The following is a 14,131-nucleotide window of genomic DNA, read 5'->3' as shown; positions in this document are numbered from 1 at the left end:
TTGAACAATGGGAATATGCGTATAAACATATACAGGCTTCTGTGGAGGAATACTGTTTTAGGATGCTCATAATATATGGCTTCTTGGTAGGGGATAGGGGATATGTAGACGGCATCGGGTTCTATGAGATTCACTCCTTGACCATTGGGGGATCTGTCTTCCCGAGCGCTTATGTGTTAGAAGGCATTCCGCTTATTTATCTTGAATAAAAAGGGTTATCTACTCTGTCATATCTACCATGACCTTGATAACTAAATCCCCCTTTTCATCTTTTACTTTGGCGGCCGTGTCAAAAGCTCCGGGGACATCGCTAAGGCCTCGAAACCGGTGAGTAACGAGTTTCAGAACGTCAGGAAGCACTTTGTTTCCACTAGCAAGTAGCTCGATGGCTTCACGATATGCGTTGGCGTACCGGAACACTCCGACTAAGTCAACTTCCTTGAGAGACGCAGCCATTATGGGTAGCGTTTGAACCGGCATACCCATACCGATGATCATCACCTTGCCCCCGGGTTTCGTCGCCTTTAATCCTCATTAGCTGTGCTATAGAAGAGATCGTATAGAAAAGAAGAAATCTTACATATATAGCTGCCTGCATGCACGACTCAACACCTGTGCACTCAAAAGTTACATTTGCTTCACCGACGACATCAGCTCCTCCCCCGACCTTCAGTGACTTCAACTTCTCAGCTAGATCTTGCGCATATGCCAATTTATCTTCGGCAGTTTCGGGTCTCGGAGTTGAGATAGGTACCGTGAATGCGGCGTCGGCGAATCCGTTATCGACGGCGAACTTGACGCGGTCCTCGAGTATATCCGCTATCACAACGGTCTTGGCTCCGGCTACCTTGCTAACGGCCGCGCAAAGCAGACCTACGGTACCAGCACCCAATATCAGAACGGTTAATCCAGATTTCAGCCCGGCACGGTTACGGGCGTGTATTGCAACAGACAGGGGTTCTACGAGGGCTCCATGCTCTAAGGATAGAGTATCTGGTAGTCTAAAAGGAATAGAATATTAGAAATTTAGTTATCACGATCATTACCCAGGTATCATATATTAGCTTTAACATACTTATGGCACCACCTTGCTGGATGGTTAATCCTATCTTGGAGCGTCCCTTGAGCGTGCGGGAAAGCCTTTGCGGAGCTGCGGAAGCTCATGCCGCGGCAGATATTGTAACGGCCTCCGCGACATAGATCGCAGACCTCGCAGGGTAACCCGACTTCGAGGGCGACGCGGTCACCAACTTTTATGGACTGTGAAGAGGAATATCCCTCACCTACGGCAACGACAGTGCCAGCTGATTCGTGGCCTAGGGTTATCGGCTCACGCACCTCGATCGTTCCATTCCGGAAATGTCGGAAGTAGTGCAGGTCCGAGCCGCAAAGGCCGGTCATTTGCACGGCTACTTGGACCTCATCGGAAGCTGGTTTAGATACCTGTCGGGCTTCCTGTAACACTCGTTAATAGAGCTTCTTCAAATCCGTGTTTTGCTTCGGACCTATTCCGAAAATAGAGCTTACAACTCGGAGATCTCTCGCCCCATGGAGGACGGATGCTTTGATATCACTGGTCATGACTCCTGTGTCCCGTTTTCATCTGCAGTACATAGAAGTAGAGTTGATAGGCTTTTAACGAATTGTTGTAGGATTCTAGCAGGTTCCATTAAAGAAATATCGTAGAAAAACACGAGGAATTGTGAAGCAATACGTTAATTACGTACCTAGTCATCACCGGTATTGGAATTTGCCATGCCATGCCTAATCATACACTTACAGTACATGCTACCCCGACTCTAGTCTACCTGACTTCGGCGTGGTCGTGGGAAGAACCGTGGCTATACAGACACTGTGGACACCAATAGGTCCTACACGTACACTAAACAATACCCTTAGCGGCGGAAGAGGCATGTAGGATATGCAGGTAGTGTGACCCCGGTCCATGTAATAGAGAGCATGCTGAGCGTGCACCGTCGGTCCACTGTGGGGAGAACCCGCAAATAGTCGCCTTCGTTTTGTCCAAAGCCGGCGAAGTATGCTAGGTTCGGGGGAAATAGTCGTTTCTGGTCAAACGGTGTTTGTGGGAAATATTTCTTACCCCAATCTTCATCTCCATTTACCCCGCCTGGACAATCTCAGGTGAAAGACGAGGGGGGAATTATAAGGGGCCGGCCGAACTATCACCGACTAATATCATAAGACCGGAGAAAATGTGTCGAGGTAATTTATGAATGCCGTGTTTCGTCTACTTAGTTTTCATCGATACTCTTCGCTAGGTTTAACCGAATCTGTTAGCCACCTGAACGAGAGATAGGAATGCCTAGGACAGTAGTAAATCAAAATGTCTTCAAAGGATCGCCATAACGTATAAAGCCTTAGGGGTTCTCCTAGATGATCTATAGCTCCGAATACGGAAAGGGAATGCTAAACGCCCCTATGTATTCTTGGATGAGAGGGGTAATTGATTTATTTTAAATCTAGTCTCGAACTTACGAAGAAATTGGGGTATCATTTACTGGTAATATATGAGATAGTGAACCTATTTTTGGCCTACTGTGACATGATCTCTTGCACTCCTCAGCACAATCGATAGTAAGCTAAGACCCCCCCCAATATGACAGACACGTTGTTCTCGCTCAAGGGCGAGAAAGCTCTTATCACTGGTGGCACGAGGGGTATTGGACGGGCTGTAGCTGTTGGGCTTGCTGAGGCGGGCGCGGATATAATCTTAGTTCAAGTATGTAGTTGATGGAGCAACTATTATCTTGATCAAATCTAACTTCAACAAAGCGGTCCACAGCATCGACAGAGACCAAGGATGCCGTCGAAGCCGTTGGTCGTAAAGCCCATATCTACACAGCGGATCTCGCAAACGCAGAAGACGTAGCAGGCCTGGTCCCTCGGATCCTAGCGGACGGACATACGATACGGATCTTGGTAAACTGCGCGGGTATTCAGATTCGCCATGCACCTGAAGTCTTCCCCGACGCCGACTACCGCGCAGTAATGGGCGTAAACGCGGATACCGTATTCACATTAACACGCGACGCGGGCGCACATATGCTAGGTCTCGAACCCTCTCCAGTTACGGGCCGCCGCGGCAGTATAATTAACTTCGCAAGCCTGCTCTCGTTCCAAGGCGGGCTGAATGTACCCGCATACGCAGCAAGTAAAGGCGCCGTAACACAGATGACCAAGGCTTTTGCGAATTCGTGGACGGAGAAGGGTATTAATGTTAACGCTGTGGCACCTGGGTATATCGCGACGGATATGAATACGGCGCTGATAAATGACCAAGAGAGAGCGGCAAGTATTAGCGCAAGGATCCCGGCCGGGCGTTGGGGAGATCCGGAAGACTTCAAGGGAAGCGCTGTGTTTCTAGCTGGCAAGGCGAGCGCGTATGTGAGTGGGCATACACTGGTTGTTGATGGCGGATGGATGGGTCGGTAGAGAAGGGAGTGACGCATAGTAAGAGAATGCTTAATGGGTTGCCATAATATATTTTATTCTTTTACAAGAGGTGGTTATAGTATCATAGCAGTCATAAATATTGAACAGCTCTAGAACGCCCGCATCCAAAATGAACCATCCAACAGCGCAAAATACAAATAATATAACATCACTTCGCAGAAGCCATCACTTGTTCCATCCAGGGATATACCGAAGAATTCGCCATAGGATATCCCATATGCAAAGCACCGGTGAAAAAACGCGCCTCCTTAGGCGACCCATACTCGAACAATAGCATCGAATCCTCAATTGGCATGAGCCCGTCATGCGTTCCCTATTTACTGTTAGTACCTCGCATTCATGTTCGACATTTGGAAATCAAAGGTAAACGCAAAAGGAGAAGACAAGCATACGTTAACAAGAAGTAACCTCGTACTCGGCATCCCCAGGATCCCCGTCTCCAATAGCGAAAACCTCCCCTGCGAGCCCTCAAGATATGCCTCGACATCGTCTCCGTATCCGTATTTCATGGCCAGCGCTGGGGTAAGCTTGAACGGGTACTCGTGACCATCAGCCTTGGCAAGCCATTCGCGAGCGAAGAAATGGTGCGTGCCGGCACCGTGCGCGACGACTCCTAGGAGTTTGTCGCGGTGCGTGTGTGCCGCCCGCACCGCATAGTAACCTCCGCTGCTTAGCCCCCAGCACAACACGCGCCCTAAGTCAAACCGCCCGTCAGAGGCTAACCACGCGAACAGGCTATCAAGTAGCCGGTCGGGCGAGTTCGGGTCCGTAGGGTCTGCCGGGCAATCGGCCGTGCCTGGAATCTCGAGCACGACAGCGGCCCATCCGCGCGAGAGGAACTCGTCGCATCGCGCTGTATTGTCAGGGCGGTAGCCATCAAGACCCGTGAAGAGGATGACTGCGGGGTGCTTCGAGCTGCCGTTGGATAGAGAGGGCGGTACTCGGACATATGCTGGGATGGTGCTACGGTCACGCCCCTTAGCAAACGTATGTGGGATCAAAACCTCGGATAGAGGAGATGGTGACCACAGGGATCCGGCTTTGCGGTATATCGCTTTCTGTAGCTCCCAAGCCTCCCACTTGACAGGATCGTTGGGGCGCGGGAAGCCTGTGATATACGGAAATCGAGCGATACGTAGGATACATGCGGCGCGCAGGTATAGTCGCGACGCCTCTTTCTTCCCCTCCTCGCTTCCTTGAGCAGCGTCCTCATCACCGCGTCGCTCAAGAGCCCGTGCCGTAGGAATGAATGCTTGCGTGTACTCTACTGAAGTTCCATCGTTGACGTTCCGAGCAATCAGATCCAGAAATACAGGCTCGAAATCCTCGAAGGCGCCATCGTGAAAAGGGTACACCGATCGCCGACAGGGCTCGCGCCACTTAGTCTCCCACAGCGCACGGATTCCGTTATGATGCAGCATGTGACGCTCGAAAGCCTCCCCACCCATGAGCCACTGTTGCGGCGCGGGTCGGGACTTGGTGATAGCATCCAGCGTCATTACGCAGGGGAGGGGCGCGGAAAGGGGTTAGTAGTTGGAGCTGAAGCTCGCTGACCGCGAGGATAGCGTCTCGTCGATTAGCGTGAAGCTACTATCTTGGGAATCCTCCTCGAATTCTACCGGAATGTACTCGGCTTGTTTCCGCGAGCCAAGCCGTGAAAGGTGGATGCGGCCGTTGCGCTTCCGGACTACGACACGACGACTAGTATACCAGTCCTTTTTCTCGCGAACCCTGTGTTTGCTTGTTAATCGGCTATATTCCCCGAGGGTGTCTCCAATGTGAGTATGCGGCACAGGGAGCTTGAAGGATGCTAAAACATTATATAGGATTTCCCATCTCGGAATATCTTTAGTGTCTGTAATTGGGATTTAGAGTCACTTGACACCAAGTAGCTACGGTTTCTCAAGTAGAACCGCTAGGGATTGGAGGAAGGCTTAGCTAGAACTTACTCTCGTTGAAGTAGGGCTATGTTGGCTCTGATTAGGGCGTTGCGAAGGTCATGATCAACAATCATGTTGGTCTTACTAGAGTAAGACATCGCTTATTTAACAAGATGGGAAGACGGAGAGGGGCCGATGGGGATATCCGTGTGAGTCCGGTCTTGCGTAGTACTAGGCAGATAGGATGGCTAAAGGGAGAATTCTAACAGAACGGATATAAGGAGAAAATAAATATAAAATAATGCAAAGAAGATCGAATCGAAATATATGCTGTCAAGGTTCATCGAAGTTCAGTGTTTCTAGGAGGGCGAGCGAGGTGAGACGGCATGGCTTTATAGCCATCAGTCTCATAAGCTGGGGATATGCCGAAAGCATAGCAGTTGAACGAATCTGGCAGTCGGATATGATATTCATGTATTATTTGGTTGTTCCTACGCTCTGTTGTATCTGAGTAAGCCCCGGTCAACTCGTATGAGCGCATTGCAGTAAGATGCCAAGGATGGTTTGGATTGGGCGGAGAATCAACTCGAGTCTCGGCGATACTCAGCAAGTGGTTGTCATAACGTCCGACCAGCTCGTTACCGGACCACCCACCAACCCGAACGAGAAGGCCAGATTGGGGGCTTAGTGCAGGTGTAGTATTGTCAAGTTTCGACGACTAAGCTTCGTTACTCCATGACGAAATCGAAGTCTCTTGTTGGTTGCTTTCTCTCTCATGTATTCTGTTTCACATGTCTTTAAATTTAGACTCTATACTCTATCCAGCAAACAACCTTCCCAAAAAGTAGAACGTTGTTTGTTTGTTAGTATCCGGAACTCTATAACCTTGCTCTAGTTTATTATATCTCATCCCTTTTGTGATTCGTGGCCTCTTCTGAAAGGACCATCTTATTAACCTAGATCTTCGACTCTACCAGGCATCCCGGAGTCAGCCGAGGTATCAAGAGCCAGAACAAGCGCGAGCGTATAAATTATGTATTATGTTCACTGTTGCTTGTCCTCTTCTCACTGGGCCTTACTCTTATCGCTGTTATAGTAATGGGCCATTTCCAACCCGGCCCTTCGGAATCCACATTTTACGTAGAACCCTTCATTTGCTTCGCTACAATCGAGGATAGTCTTATAGCAGCCGACCTTCTCGGCGATGAAGTCGAGCGCTTGGATTAAACGAAGGCCGAGCTTCTTGCCTTGTTGATCCTTGGCGACGGCGATATCTTCGATATGGCCGACTAGGCCAAGGCTATGAATGCTATTAAAGGGGGAATCTATCGTATCAGCAGTTACTCTTTATTACCTAACGGAAACTAGCCAGCCCTTGACTATTCGCCGACCAAATTGTGCATTCTCAATTGGCCGTAGGGTAGGGAACTTCTTACAATTTCCTTTCTACAAGTAGGGCTCCAGTCCCTACAATCTTCTCCCTCGATGTGTCCTCGATAACAAGGACATAGTACGTGTCTTGAGATGACATCCACTGGTATCTTTCGGCAAACTGCTCTTTGCTAATTTCGCCTACGGTCGTCAGAACACGTAAACAGTCGAGAAAACCCGCATCGTAATCGGACAATCGCAGGGAGCGGGCCGTGTAGCCTTCTGGAAGAGCAGCAGAAACGCTAGGAGAGATGAGGTCGGACGAGAAAAGGCCTTGTTCAGCCATTGTGAATTGTGAACAGCAGGTCTGTATTCCGTGTGTCGTCTCGAGTTGGTAGAAAACGAATGTATAAACAACGAGCGAAGTCGAAACGAATAGGTGCGATTCTGGAGTAGAAACAATTGACAATAAATAGGTTAGAAGGGAGGTTGGAGATAACTTCTCTCTTCTTAAGCACTTGGTGTTAGGTTGGTAATAAAATAATAAGGCCGTCGACGATGAAGAATACGAAGAAATCGGAATCTGGGCTGAGCCTGGGAATTCCCTCTAAGACCCCTAATCCCCTGATTACCTACCTACCTAGAAGTACCTAATCCGTACCTGATTGGGTGCATGCTCTAAGCTAGGGGACTTTGCCCGACTTTTCAGGGTGCTTAGCCTCAATTGATTGGCCCGCATAGGAGCTGAACAGCCGGTACTCACGAAAAGCTTGAGAGCACTAAGAATAGAAGCCACGGGTGCTAGCCTCAGTCAGGTACGAGAATGAGATACAGGTACCTAGGTACATACATATGGCCTGCAGCAACATCCATATGCACTTTAGGTACCCTCTAGATGTAGAGTCATGACTGCTGACATCATTCCATTTATTTGAGTTCAAGGCTTGCAAACTTAATCTAGCACTGAAGCTGGGAATGAATCGACCAATTCTAATACCTACATGTACCCAATTGACATTCATACACCCTGCTCTTCATTTGGTCTGACCATACCTAATTTATCCAATCAACCCGTTAAGCCTAGGTACCTAGTCTGTAGGATATGCACAGTAACGAAGTATTGCCACGTTTGAGGATGGAATCGCGACTTCGTACTTGTATTCAACTTGTTCTACTATTTTCACTTTATTCGCGGACAGATGACTCAACATGACTCGATTAGCGCGACCTTTAAGATGACGTGGACAAGCCTCGGTCCCCTGGTTCCTGAATTTCCTTTACTACATATACCTATCGCTTCGCTTCCTACCTAGGTATAATGGAAGATATCGGGAACCAACCCAGTTGACGAAAGAGAAAGGGACGAAGGCGCCTAGGATGCAAACACGTATCCATCTGTTCGGCGTCGAGCATGCCTAAGTACAGTACATGGTACACATGCAATCATGAAACTATAAAATCTCTTATCGTGTTAAGAAACCGTTGGGACACGAATAAGGAATAAGTTCCCCGTACAGCCTAGTTCGAAACTATATGAAGGGCTAGTTCAATGACAACACCCTTAAAAAGGTAATCCCCGCGTTAGGTAAGGTACCAAAGGACATAAAGTTACCAGATGGGTTGTACTATCACATGTAAGTAAGGTTCACACTAACAACTTGATACTACAAACGTCAACACTTTTCCATAGCTCCTTGTTCGCTTCAGGTTTTAGTAGGACCTATTAGGACCGTGGCCAATCTTTCATATTCATATCTACAACTTAAATCTCGTCCGTTCATTTATATTTATATATATATAATTCGTCTCAACCTCGGGCAGGTATGTAATCAATAACAGAATCTGTACCGTACATAATATATATGTGCTGTCTTCGTTATCGTATCAAAATTTATTAATTTTAACACCAATTCACCATCACCTTGGTGCCCTTAACAAACCCAGGACAATTCCCTCCAGCACAATAGTGCAATATATACAATATATACAGCCTACTTGTTTTAAATCACTTTTCCTTCCTCCATGTCACCATGTCGTCAAACACAGAAGCGGACCACAATGAAGACGAGAGTCAATCCTCCGAAGCTCTCATACCCTCATCCGCTGAGCTACTGCCACCTTCTTCGGGGAGAACTCTCCTGCCTAGTCCGATAGCGAGCGCCGTTAGCTTTGCTGCGCGATCAACCTCCTTTGCTCTCCGCGTCGGTACTTTCATCGGCGGTTATAGTTTAGGTGCTGCGAAATTCACGACACTTTCCAGCTTAGAGCTCGGTCGCGGTATTCTAGAGGGGATATTGAGTAGAGCTGGGAGAGACGTAATGACAAGGGCCCAGTCCGAGTTGGGTAGAACAGATGCCGAGTCTATCCTGGAAAGTAGTCTAGAAGGATTACACCAGACAATGTCCCAAATCGTCTTCTGGACTGCGACCAGTTTCCATGTCACCGGTACAACCGTATCAACCGCCTCCCAAATATCTCAGTTGTTTCTGTCTGTTTTAGATCAATTCTTCGGCTCCACCGATTCTTCTAGAGCTATTGCAAGCATCATCACATTGATCCGTCGGGAATTTCAGAATCCCGCTACCGGCGTACAAGGGGAAAAAGTGGGAGTAATTGACCTTATACTTGGTTTATGCGGCCTAGCATATCTACAAAACTGGTGCAGAAAGATGATACAAGATGAGTCACGTCGCCTTGGTCAAGAAGAGATTATTTGGGATGTTGTCCTGCTCGATGATGGCGAACGAGTTGATATTGACGGCGAAGACCTACATATCAATAAACATAACGGGGAACCCGATGTAGACAGCCATGATAATCTGATTGAAGCAGTCGAGAAGCACGGTGTTAGGTGGAATAGTGAGGACGAGGACGAAATGCCCGAAGCCCAACTCAAGCGACAAATTTTAAGATCACTCCCTAAAGATGCTCAAGTATCTATTACTACTTCAACAACCACGACGAAGACGATCACTGTTGATATAAAAGGCAGTCCGCGAGTACCCATTTTATCACTACCTGGTGTTGATGTTGTGAAAAGCGAAGTTAATAGCTCTGGAGATATCTCCGGAAATCAAGAGGCGGGACCCGGCTATAGGGTTGTTTACAAGATAAGCCGGAATAAGGTGAGAAATATGGCGACTGAAAGCGATGCTGAGGACGATACTCAGTCTAGGGTTGAGGTAATTGACGATGAAGACCTGCAATCACCCAATAACATAGATACTCATCAGTCCGATCAGCCCCCTCCTGTTCCACCAAAAGCTGCACGTTCAACTTTTGCCTCGTCGGCGAAGGGAAAGGGCAATGCTAATAGCGACCATTCGGGCTATCAACCCAAGTCTGCTTCCAGTAATTCGGTTGGGCCGAGTTTTGGTTCAACTAAGGATCGTGCATCTCCAACTGTTTCTCCTAAGCAGACTCCTGAGCATGCCGCGAATCAGAAACGCACCAGAAAGCCGTTGGATGACGCTGGACAAAGTTCTCGTAGCACCCTTCCTGTCCCGACTTCACCAACTAGCAGTAAATATACGACTAAGAAGCCCGACTCGCCACCAAACTCAAAGGGTAATGAAAAAAGGAGTGGCATTCGAGATGTCCTTAGGAAGGGATCGGTTTTATTGAACAGGGACTCGAGCTCGGATAATCTTCAAGCAAATAACAAATCAAAAGCAATGATGAAACCTCCTTGGGGTAGCAATAAGCCTTCGCAAAGTAGTAAGGTGTCGGTATCACATAGAAAAGACTATCCAGAAAGAAGTTCAAGTCTGATACCGCATCGCGAGCTTCCTCAATCACCGCGCCGAGGGAGCCCGAACCACTTTTCCTCGAGAGACCTAGGCGGTGGCGAGAGTACTTCTACTTTACATGGATCACCATTGCGAGCAACATACGTATCGTCACAAGGCAGGAGGCGTAACTCGATTGTTTCTCTAGCTGATACCTTCTCGGTACACTCGTTTGAAAGCCGACCATCATCTCCTCTATTTCAACGAAACGACCCCAGAGGCCATAGCAGCATATTGCACTCAGAAACCGGACATAATATGGGTACGCAGCATATTCGCTCGCCATCAAGGGGTCATAAAAGGACGACGTCAGAACATCGTGGTTTTCACAGCCCAAGCATATATACTCTTAAAACTAGAGATTCGCAAATGTCCTTAGCCCTATCCACGTTTCAGCAAAGAAGCGCATATAGCGGTTCAGAGGGTGTCGATGCTCTGCGACGTACGGGAACAGTCGACGGGATGTTTCCTAACTTTCATATCCTAAGAAACATTACCCGATATAGTCGTTATGCGTCTGCTGCGTATGGGTCAAACTTTTTAAAAATGATGGGCATTGCAAAAGAGCTTCCCGTCTTAAAAGCGTTGGATGAAACACATCAAGACGTGCGCTCATTCGCGCATCATACCGAGCTCCCGCCGGACAGCATCCTCCTGTCGTCATTTATTGACCCACAAGGCGGATCTGATTCCACCGGCTCTACGGACACAGGGGTACCCCTAGTACATACAATTGCAATCGATGAAGAGTCCAAGGCTGTTGTCTTGTCCTGCCGCGGTACATTGGGTTTTGAAGATGTTTTAGCAGATATGATGTGCGAATACGATGACCTGTTCTGGCGTGGGAAGCCGTATAAGGTCCATAAGGGCATTCATGCGTCTGCGCGGCGACTTCTATATGGAGGTGACGGAAGGGTACTCGCAACACTGAAAGAAGCTCTTGATGAGTTTTCGGACTATGGTCTAGTGCTTTGTGGTCATTCGCTTGGTGGTGGCGTAACTGCACTACTTGGAGCCATGCTCGCTGAGCCTGCTTCTAGTGGAACAGCATTTGTCACTTCAGCTGAACCCCATCAGAGACTACTTGCGAGCGGGCAGTCCCACCAAACCGCCTCCCATATATGTCTCCCGCCCGGTAGGCCTATTCACGTATATGCATATGGCCCGCCTTCTACCATGTCGCCGTCCCTACAAAAAGCGACGAGGGGATTAATCACCAGTACAGTACACGGAAATGACCTTGTTCCATACTTGTCGCTTGGTGTCCTGCATGACTTCCAGGCTATGGCACTAGCATTCAAGACTGACAATAGCGAGGCGAAGGCAGAAGTGCGGCGGCGAATCTGGGAGGGACTACAGTCGGGTCTGGCTGATAAATGGTACAACAACGGTTCAAAGCGGTCGCACGAAGAAGAAGATAAATGGGCTTATGCTGCGCTTAAGACATTACGCGCCAGTATGATGAGTTCTAAACTGCTACCTCCTGGTGAGGTCTTCTCTATTGAGAGCACGCCAGCGCTTAGGAGAGACGCTTTCCTGCAAGCTGGTCAGATCGGGCGACCTGCAACTCGAGTCGTATTCAAATATATTAGAGATGTAGAGGCTCGTTTCAGAGAAGTTAGATTCGGTTCTAGTATGTTGCTGGACCACAGTCCCGGACGGTATGAAGATGCTCTTCGTCGACTCACATTGGGTGTTATGGATGCATGAAACGTCATGGTTGGTTAGAGCGAGCATACAAGATACCTCCTAGATCAGACAAAGACGGTAGTTACGAGATCATAACCCTAAGTTTCTTTATATAGACTAGATCTTACGTGTAAAGGTATAGACAACTTATCTAAATATATCATGAAGTACAGTCGCATGTTTTTTGGTCCAAATCCCTGAATGCTTGTCTATGATAGATAGGGTCTGATTCGGGACGCTAACCCAAGTTATCCGAATTAGAAGCTCGGCGCTCAATAACTTCTGAATAGTATGACTGCGAAGAAGGATGTCGTATACGGTAGGTGGGACGGAGCTAAAGCAGGCGGACGGGCGGTTAAATAGGGATAAATTGGAAGAAGACGGACGTCCATTCCGCCGGGATGAGAGAAGAGCGATCGTAACCAGTCTTGTGATGAACTTGAATGAAACCGCGCGGTACAAAACAAGATAAGTATAAGTTTATCTGTATTTTGGATCGTAAACCTGTCAATAGTCCAAAGACGAACCCCTCAACACCAAGAATCCTCTCCACTTCCCCATCCTCCCTCCTCGGGGTATCAGAACCCCGCAGAGCATCGTGAATAAAGTGTGGTCAAGTATTAAAGGTCAACTACTTGCATAATAGCTTTGAATACCTACCTAGGTACCTATCCAGTACTTGGCTCGAGTTTAACACGGGGAAGATCTAATATTAAAAGATAACTATATAGAGAACCAAAATGTCGCCGCCTTTAATAACACACCTTTACACCGCGGATCCTTCTGCTCACGTCTTTGACGGAAAGCTATACATCTACCCGTCGCATGACCGCGAGACTGATATCCAATTCAACGACAATGGCGATCAGTATGACATGGCCGACTACCACGTCTTCTCGCTTGACTCTCTCGACGCATACGCAGCATCCCCCTCTTCCGCCTCCGCAGAGCCACCTAAAGTAACGGACCATGGTGTCGTGCTACGTACGGAAGACGTCCCATGGGTTAGTAAACAATTATGGGCGCCTGATGCAGCCCGTCGCAAGGGCAAATACTACTTGTACTTCCCAGCGCGTGATAAGAATTCGGTGTTCCGTATTGGCGTCGCCAGCGGCAATACCCCTATTGGGCCTTTTGTCCCGGAACCAGGACCTATCCCGGGCAGCTTCAGTATTGACCCTGCGTCTTTCGTGGATGACGATGCGGACGAGTCTGTATATTTGTACTTCGGTGGCCTATGGGGTGGACAGCTACAATGCTATCAGAAGGGCAACGGACCCGAGCACTTCGACGCAGAATGGCTCGGACCAAAAGAACCCTCGGGACCAGGGGCTAAGGCGCTCTTCCCCAAGGTAGCTAAACTGGCAGACGACATGCGATCGTTCGAGGGACCTGTGCAGGATCTTGTCATTCTGGCACCGGAAACCGGTGAGCCGATTGACGCAGACGACCACGACCGACGATTTTTCGAGGCTGCGTGGATGCATAAACGCGGAAACGTATACTACTTTAGTTATTCGACAGGAGACACGCACTACCTGGCGTACGCGACGGGATCAAGCCCGCTCGGACCATTCACATACGCGGGGCGCCTGCTTGAGCCAGTGCTAGGCTGGACGACGCACCATTCGGTGGTCGAGTTTCAGGGCCGCTGGTGGCTGTTCCACCATGACTGCGAGCTTAGCAAGGGCGTGAACCACTTGAGGTCTGTGAAGGTGAAGGAGATTTTCTATGATAAGGATGGGAAGATAGTAGGGGGAAAGCCTGCGGAGTGAGTGAGCTCTAGAAGGTTGGCCTTTTACCTTATAACGAAGCTGGGAAGCTGGGAAACTACCTAAGGTATATAGTAATAATTAGCTATGTAATGATTGATCTACCTGTTTTATTACTATGGTGGCTGTCAATCTCTTTAAACGGAATAGTACTATA

At 48.4% G+C, this 14,131-nt stretch overlaps 7 protein-coding genes across 7 annotated transcripts; 3 read left to right on the top strand and 4 right to left on the bottom strand.

The window, feature by feature from the left end:
• Nucleotides 1-219: 219 nt before the first annotated feature.
• F4813DRAFT_380158 (sorbitol dehydrogenase) lies at nt 220-1,581 on the bottom strand (the record flags this gene model as incomplete). Its single annotated transcript, XM_049245538.1, has 4 exons — nt 220-522; nt 581-1,001; nt 1,076-1,455; nt 1,528-1,581. 4 exons carry the CDS (start codon nt 1,579-1,581, stop codon nt 220-222), a joined length of 1,158 nt encoding a protein of 385 aa, XP_049100590.1.
• A 900-nt stretch (nt 1,582-2,481) lies between these two features.
• On the top strand, nt 2,482-3,698 carry F4813DRAFT_39924 (NAD(P)-binding protein). Its single transcript, XM_049248153.1, has 2 exons — nt 2,482-2,740; nt 2,794-3,698. The coding sequence occupies exons 1-2, from the start codon at nt 2,618-2,620 to the stop codon at nt 3,451-3,453; spliced, it is 783 nt and encodes a 260-aa protein (XP_049100589.1). The 5' UTR covers nt 2,482-2,617; the 3' UTR covers nt 3,454-3,698.
• Nucleotides 3,538-5,314, bottom strand: F4813DRAFT_39912 (alpha/beta-hydrolase). The gene is made up of 2 exons (XM_049248132.1): nt 3,867-5,314; nt 3,538-3,787 (listed from the first exon to the last, which is right to left on the bottom strand). Exons 1-2 carry the CDS (start codon nt 4,971-4,973, stop codon nt 3,623-3,625), a joined length of 1,272 nt encoding a protein of 423 aa, XP_049100588.1. The 5' UTR covers nt 4,974-5,314; the 3' UTR covers nt 3,538-3,622.
• F4813DRAFT_388388 (uncharacterized protein) lies at nt 5,001-5,512 on the bottom strand (the record flags this gene model as incomplete). Its single annotated transcript, XM_049246695.1, has 2 exons — nt 5,001-5,205; nt 5,424-5,512. The coding sequence occupies 2 exons, from the start codon at nt 5,510-5,512 to the stop codon at nt 5,001-5,003; spliced, it is 294 nt and encodes a 97-aa protein (XP_049100587.1).
• Nucleotides 5,513-6,142: 630 nt separating this feature from the next.
• Nucleotides 6,143-7,153, bottom strand: F4813DRAFT_39910 (acetyltransferase). Its single transcript, XM_049248129.1, has 2 exons — nt 6,791-7,153; nt 6,143-6,663 (listed from the first exon to the last, which is right to left on the bottom strand). The coding sequence occupies exons 1-2, from the start codon at nt 7,069-7,071 to the stop codon at nt 6,420-6,422; spliced, it is 525 nt and encodes a 174-aa protein (XP_049100586.1). The 5' UTR covers nt 7,072-7,153; the 3' UTR covers nt 6,143-6,419.
• Nucleotides 7,154-8,307: 1,154 nt separating this feature from the next.
• On the top strand, nt 8,308-12,366 carry F4813DRAFT_39881 (uncharacterized protein). The gene has a single exon (XM_049248096.1). The coding sequence runs from the start codon at nt 8,756-8,758 to the stop codon at nt 12,221-12,223; it is 3,468 nt and encodes a 1,155-aa protein (XP_049100585.1). The 5' UTR covers nt 8,308-8,755; the 3' UTR covers nt 12,224-12,366.
• Nucleotides 12,367-12,604: 238 nt separating this feature from the next.
• Nucleotides 12,605-14,109, top strand: F4813DRAFT_39900 (glycoside hydrolase family 43 protein). The gene has a single exon (XM_049248116.1). The coding sequence runs from the start codon at nt 12,943-12,945 to the stop codon at nt 13,975-13,977; it is 1,035 nt and encodes a 344-aa protein (XP_049100584.1). The 5' UTR covers nt 12,605-12,942; the 3' UTR covers nt 13,978-14,109.
• Nucleotides 14,110-14,131: the final 22 nt, after the last annotated feature.

The sequence above is a fragment of the Daldinia decipiens genome, assembly GCF_022478715.1.
Source record: "Daldinia decipiens strain CBS 113046 unplaced genomic scaffold F4813scaffold_12, whole genome shotgun sequence".
Taxonomy (NCBI): Eukaryota; Fungi; Ascomycota; class Sordariomycetes; order Xylariales; family Hypoxylaceae; genus Daldinia; species Daldinia decipiens.
This window is presented reverse-complemented; position numbering and strand designations above follow the sequence as displayed.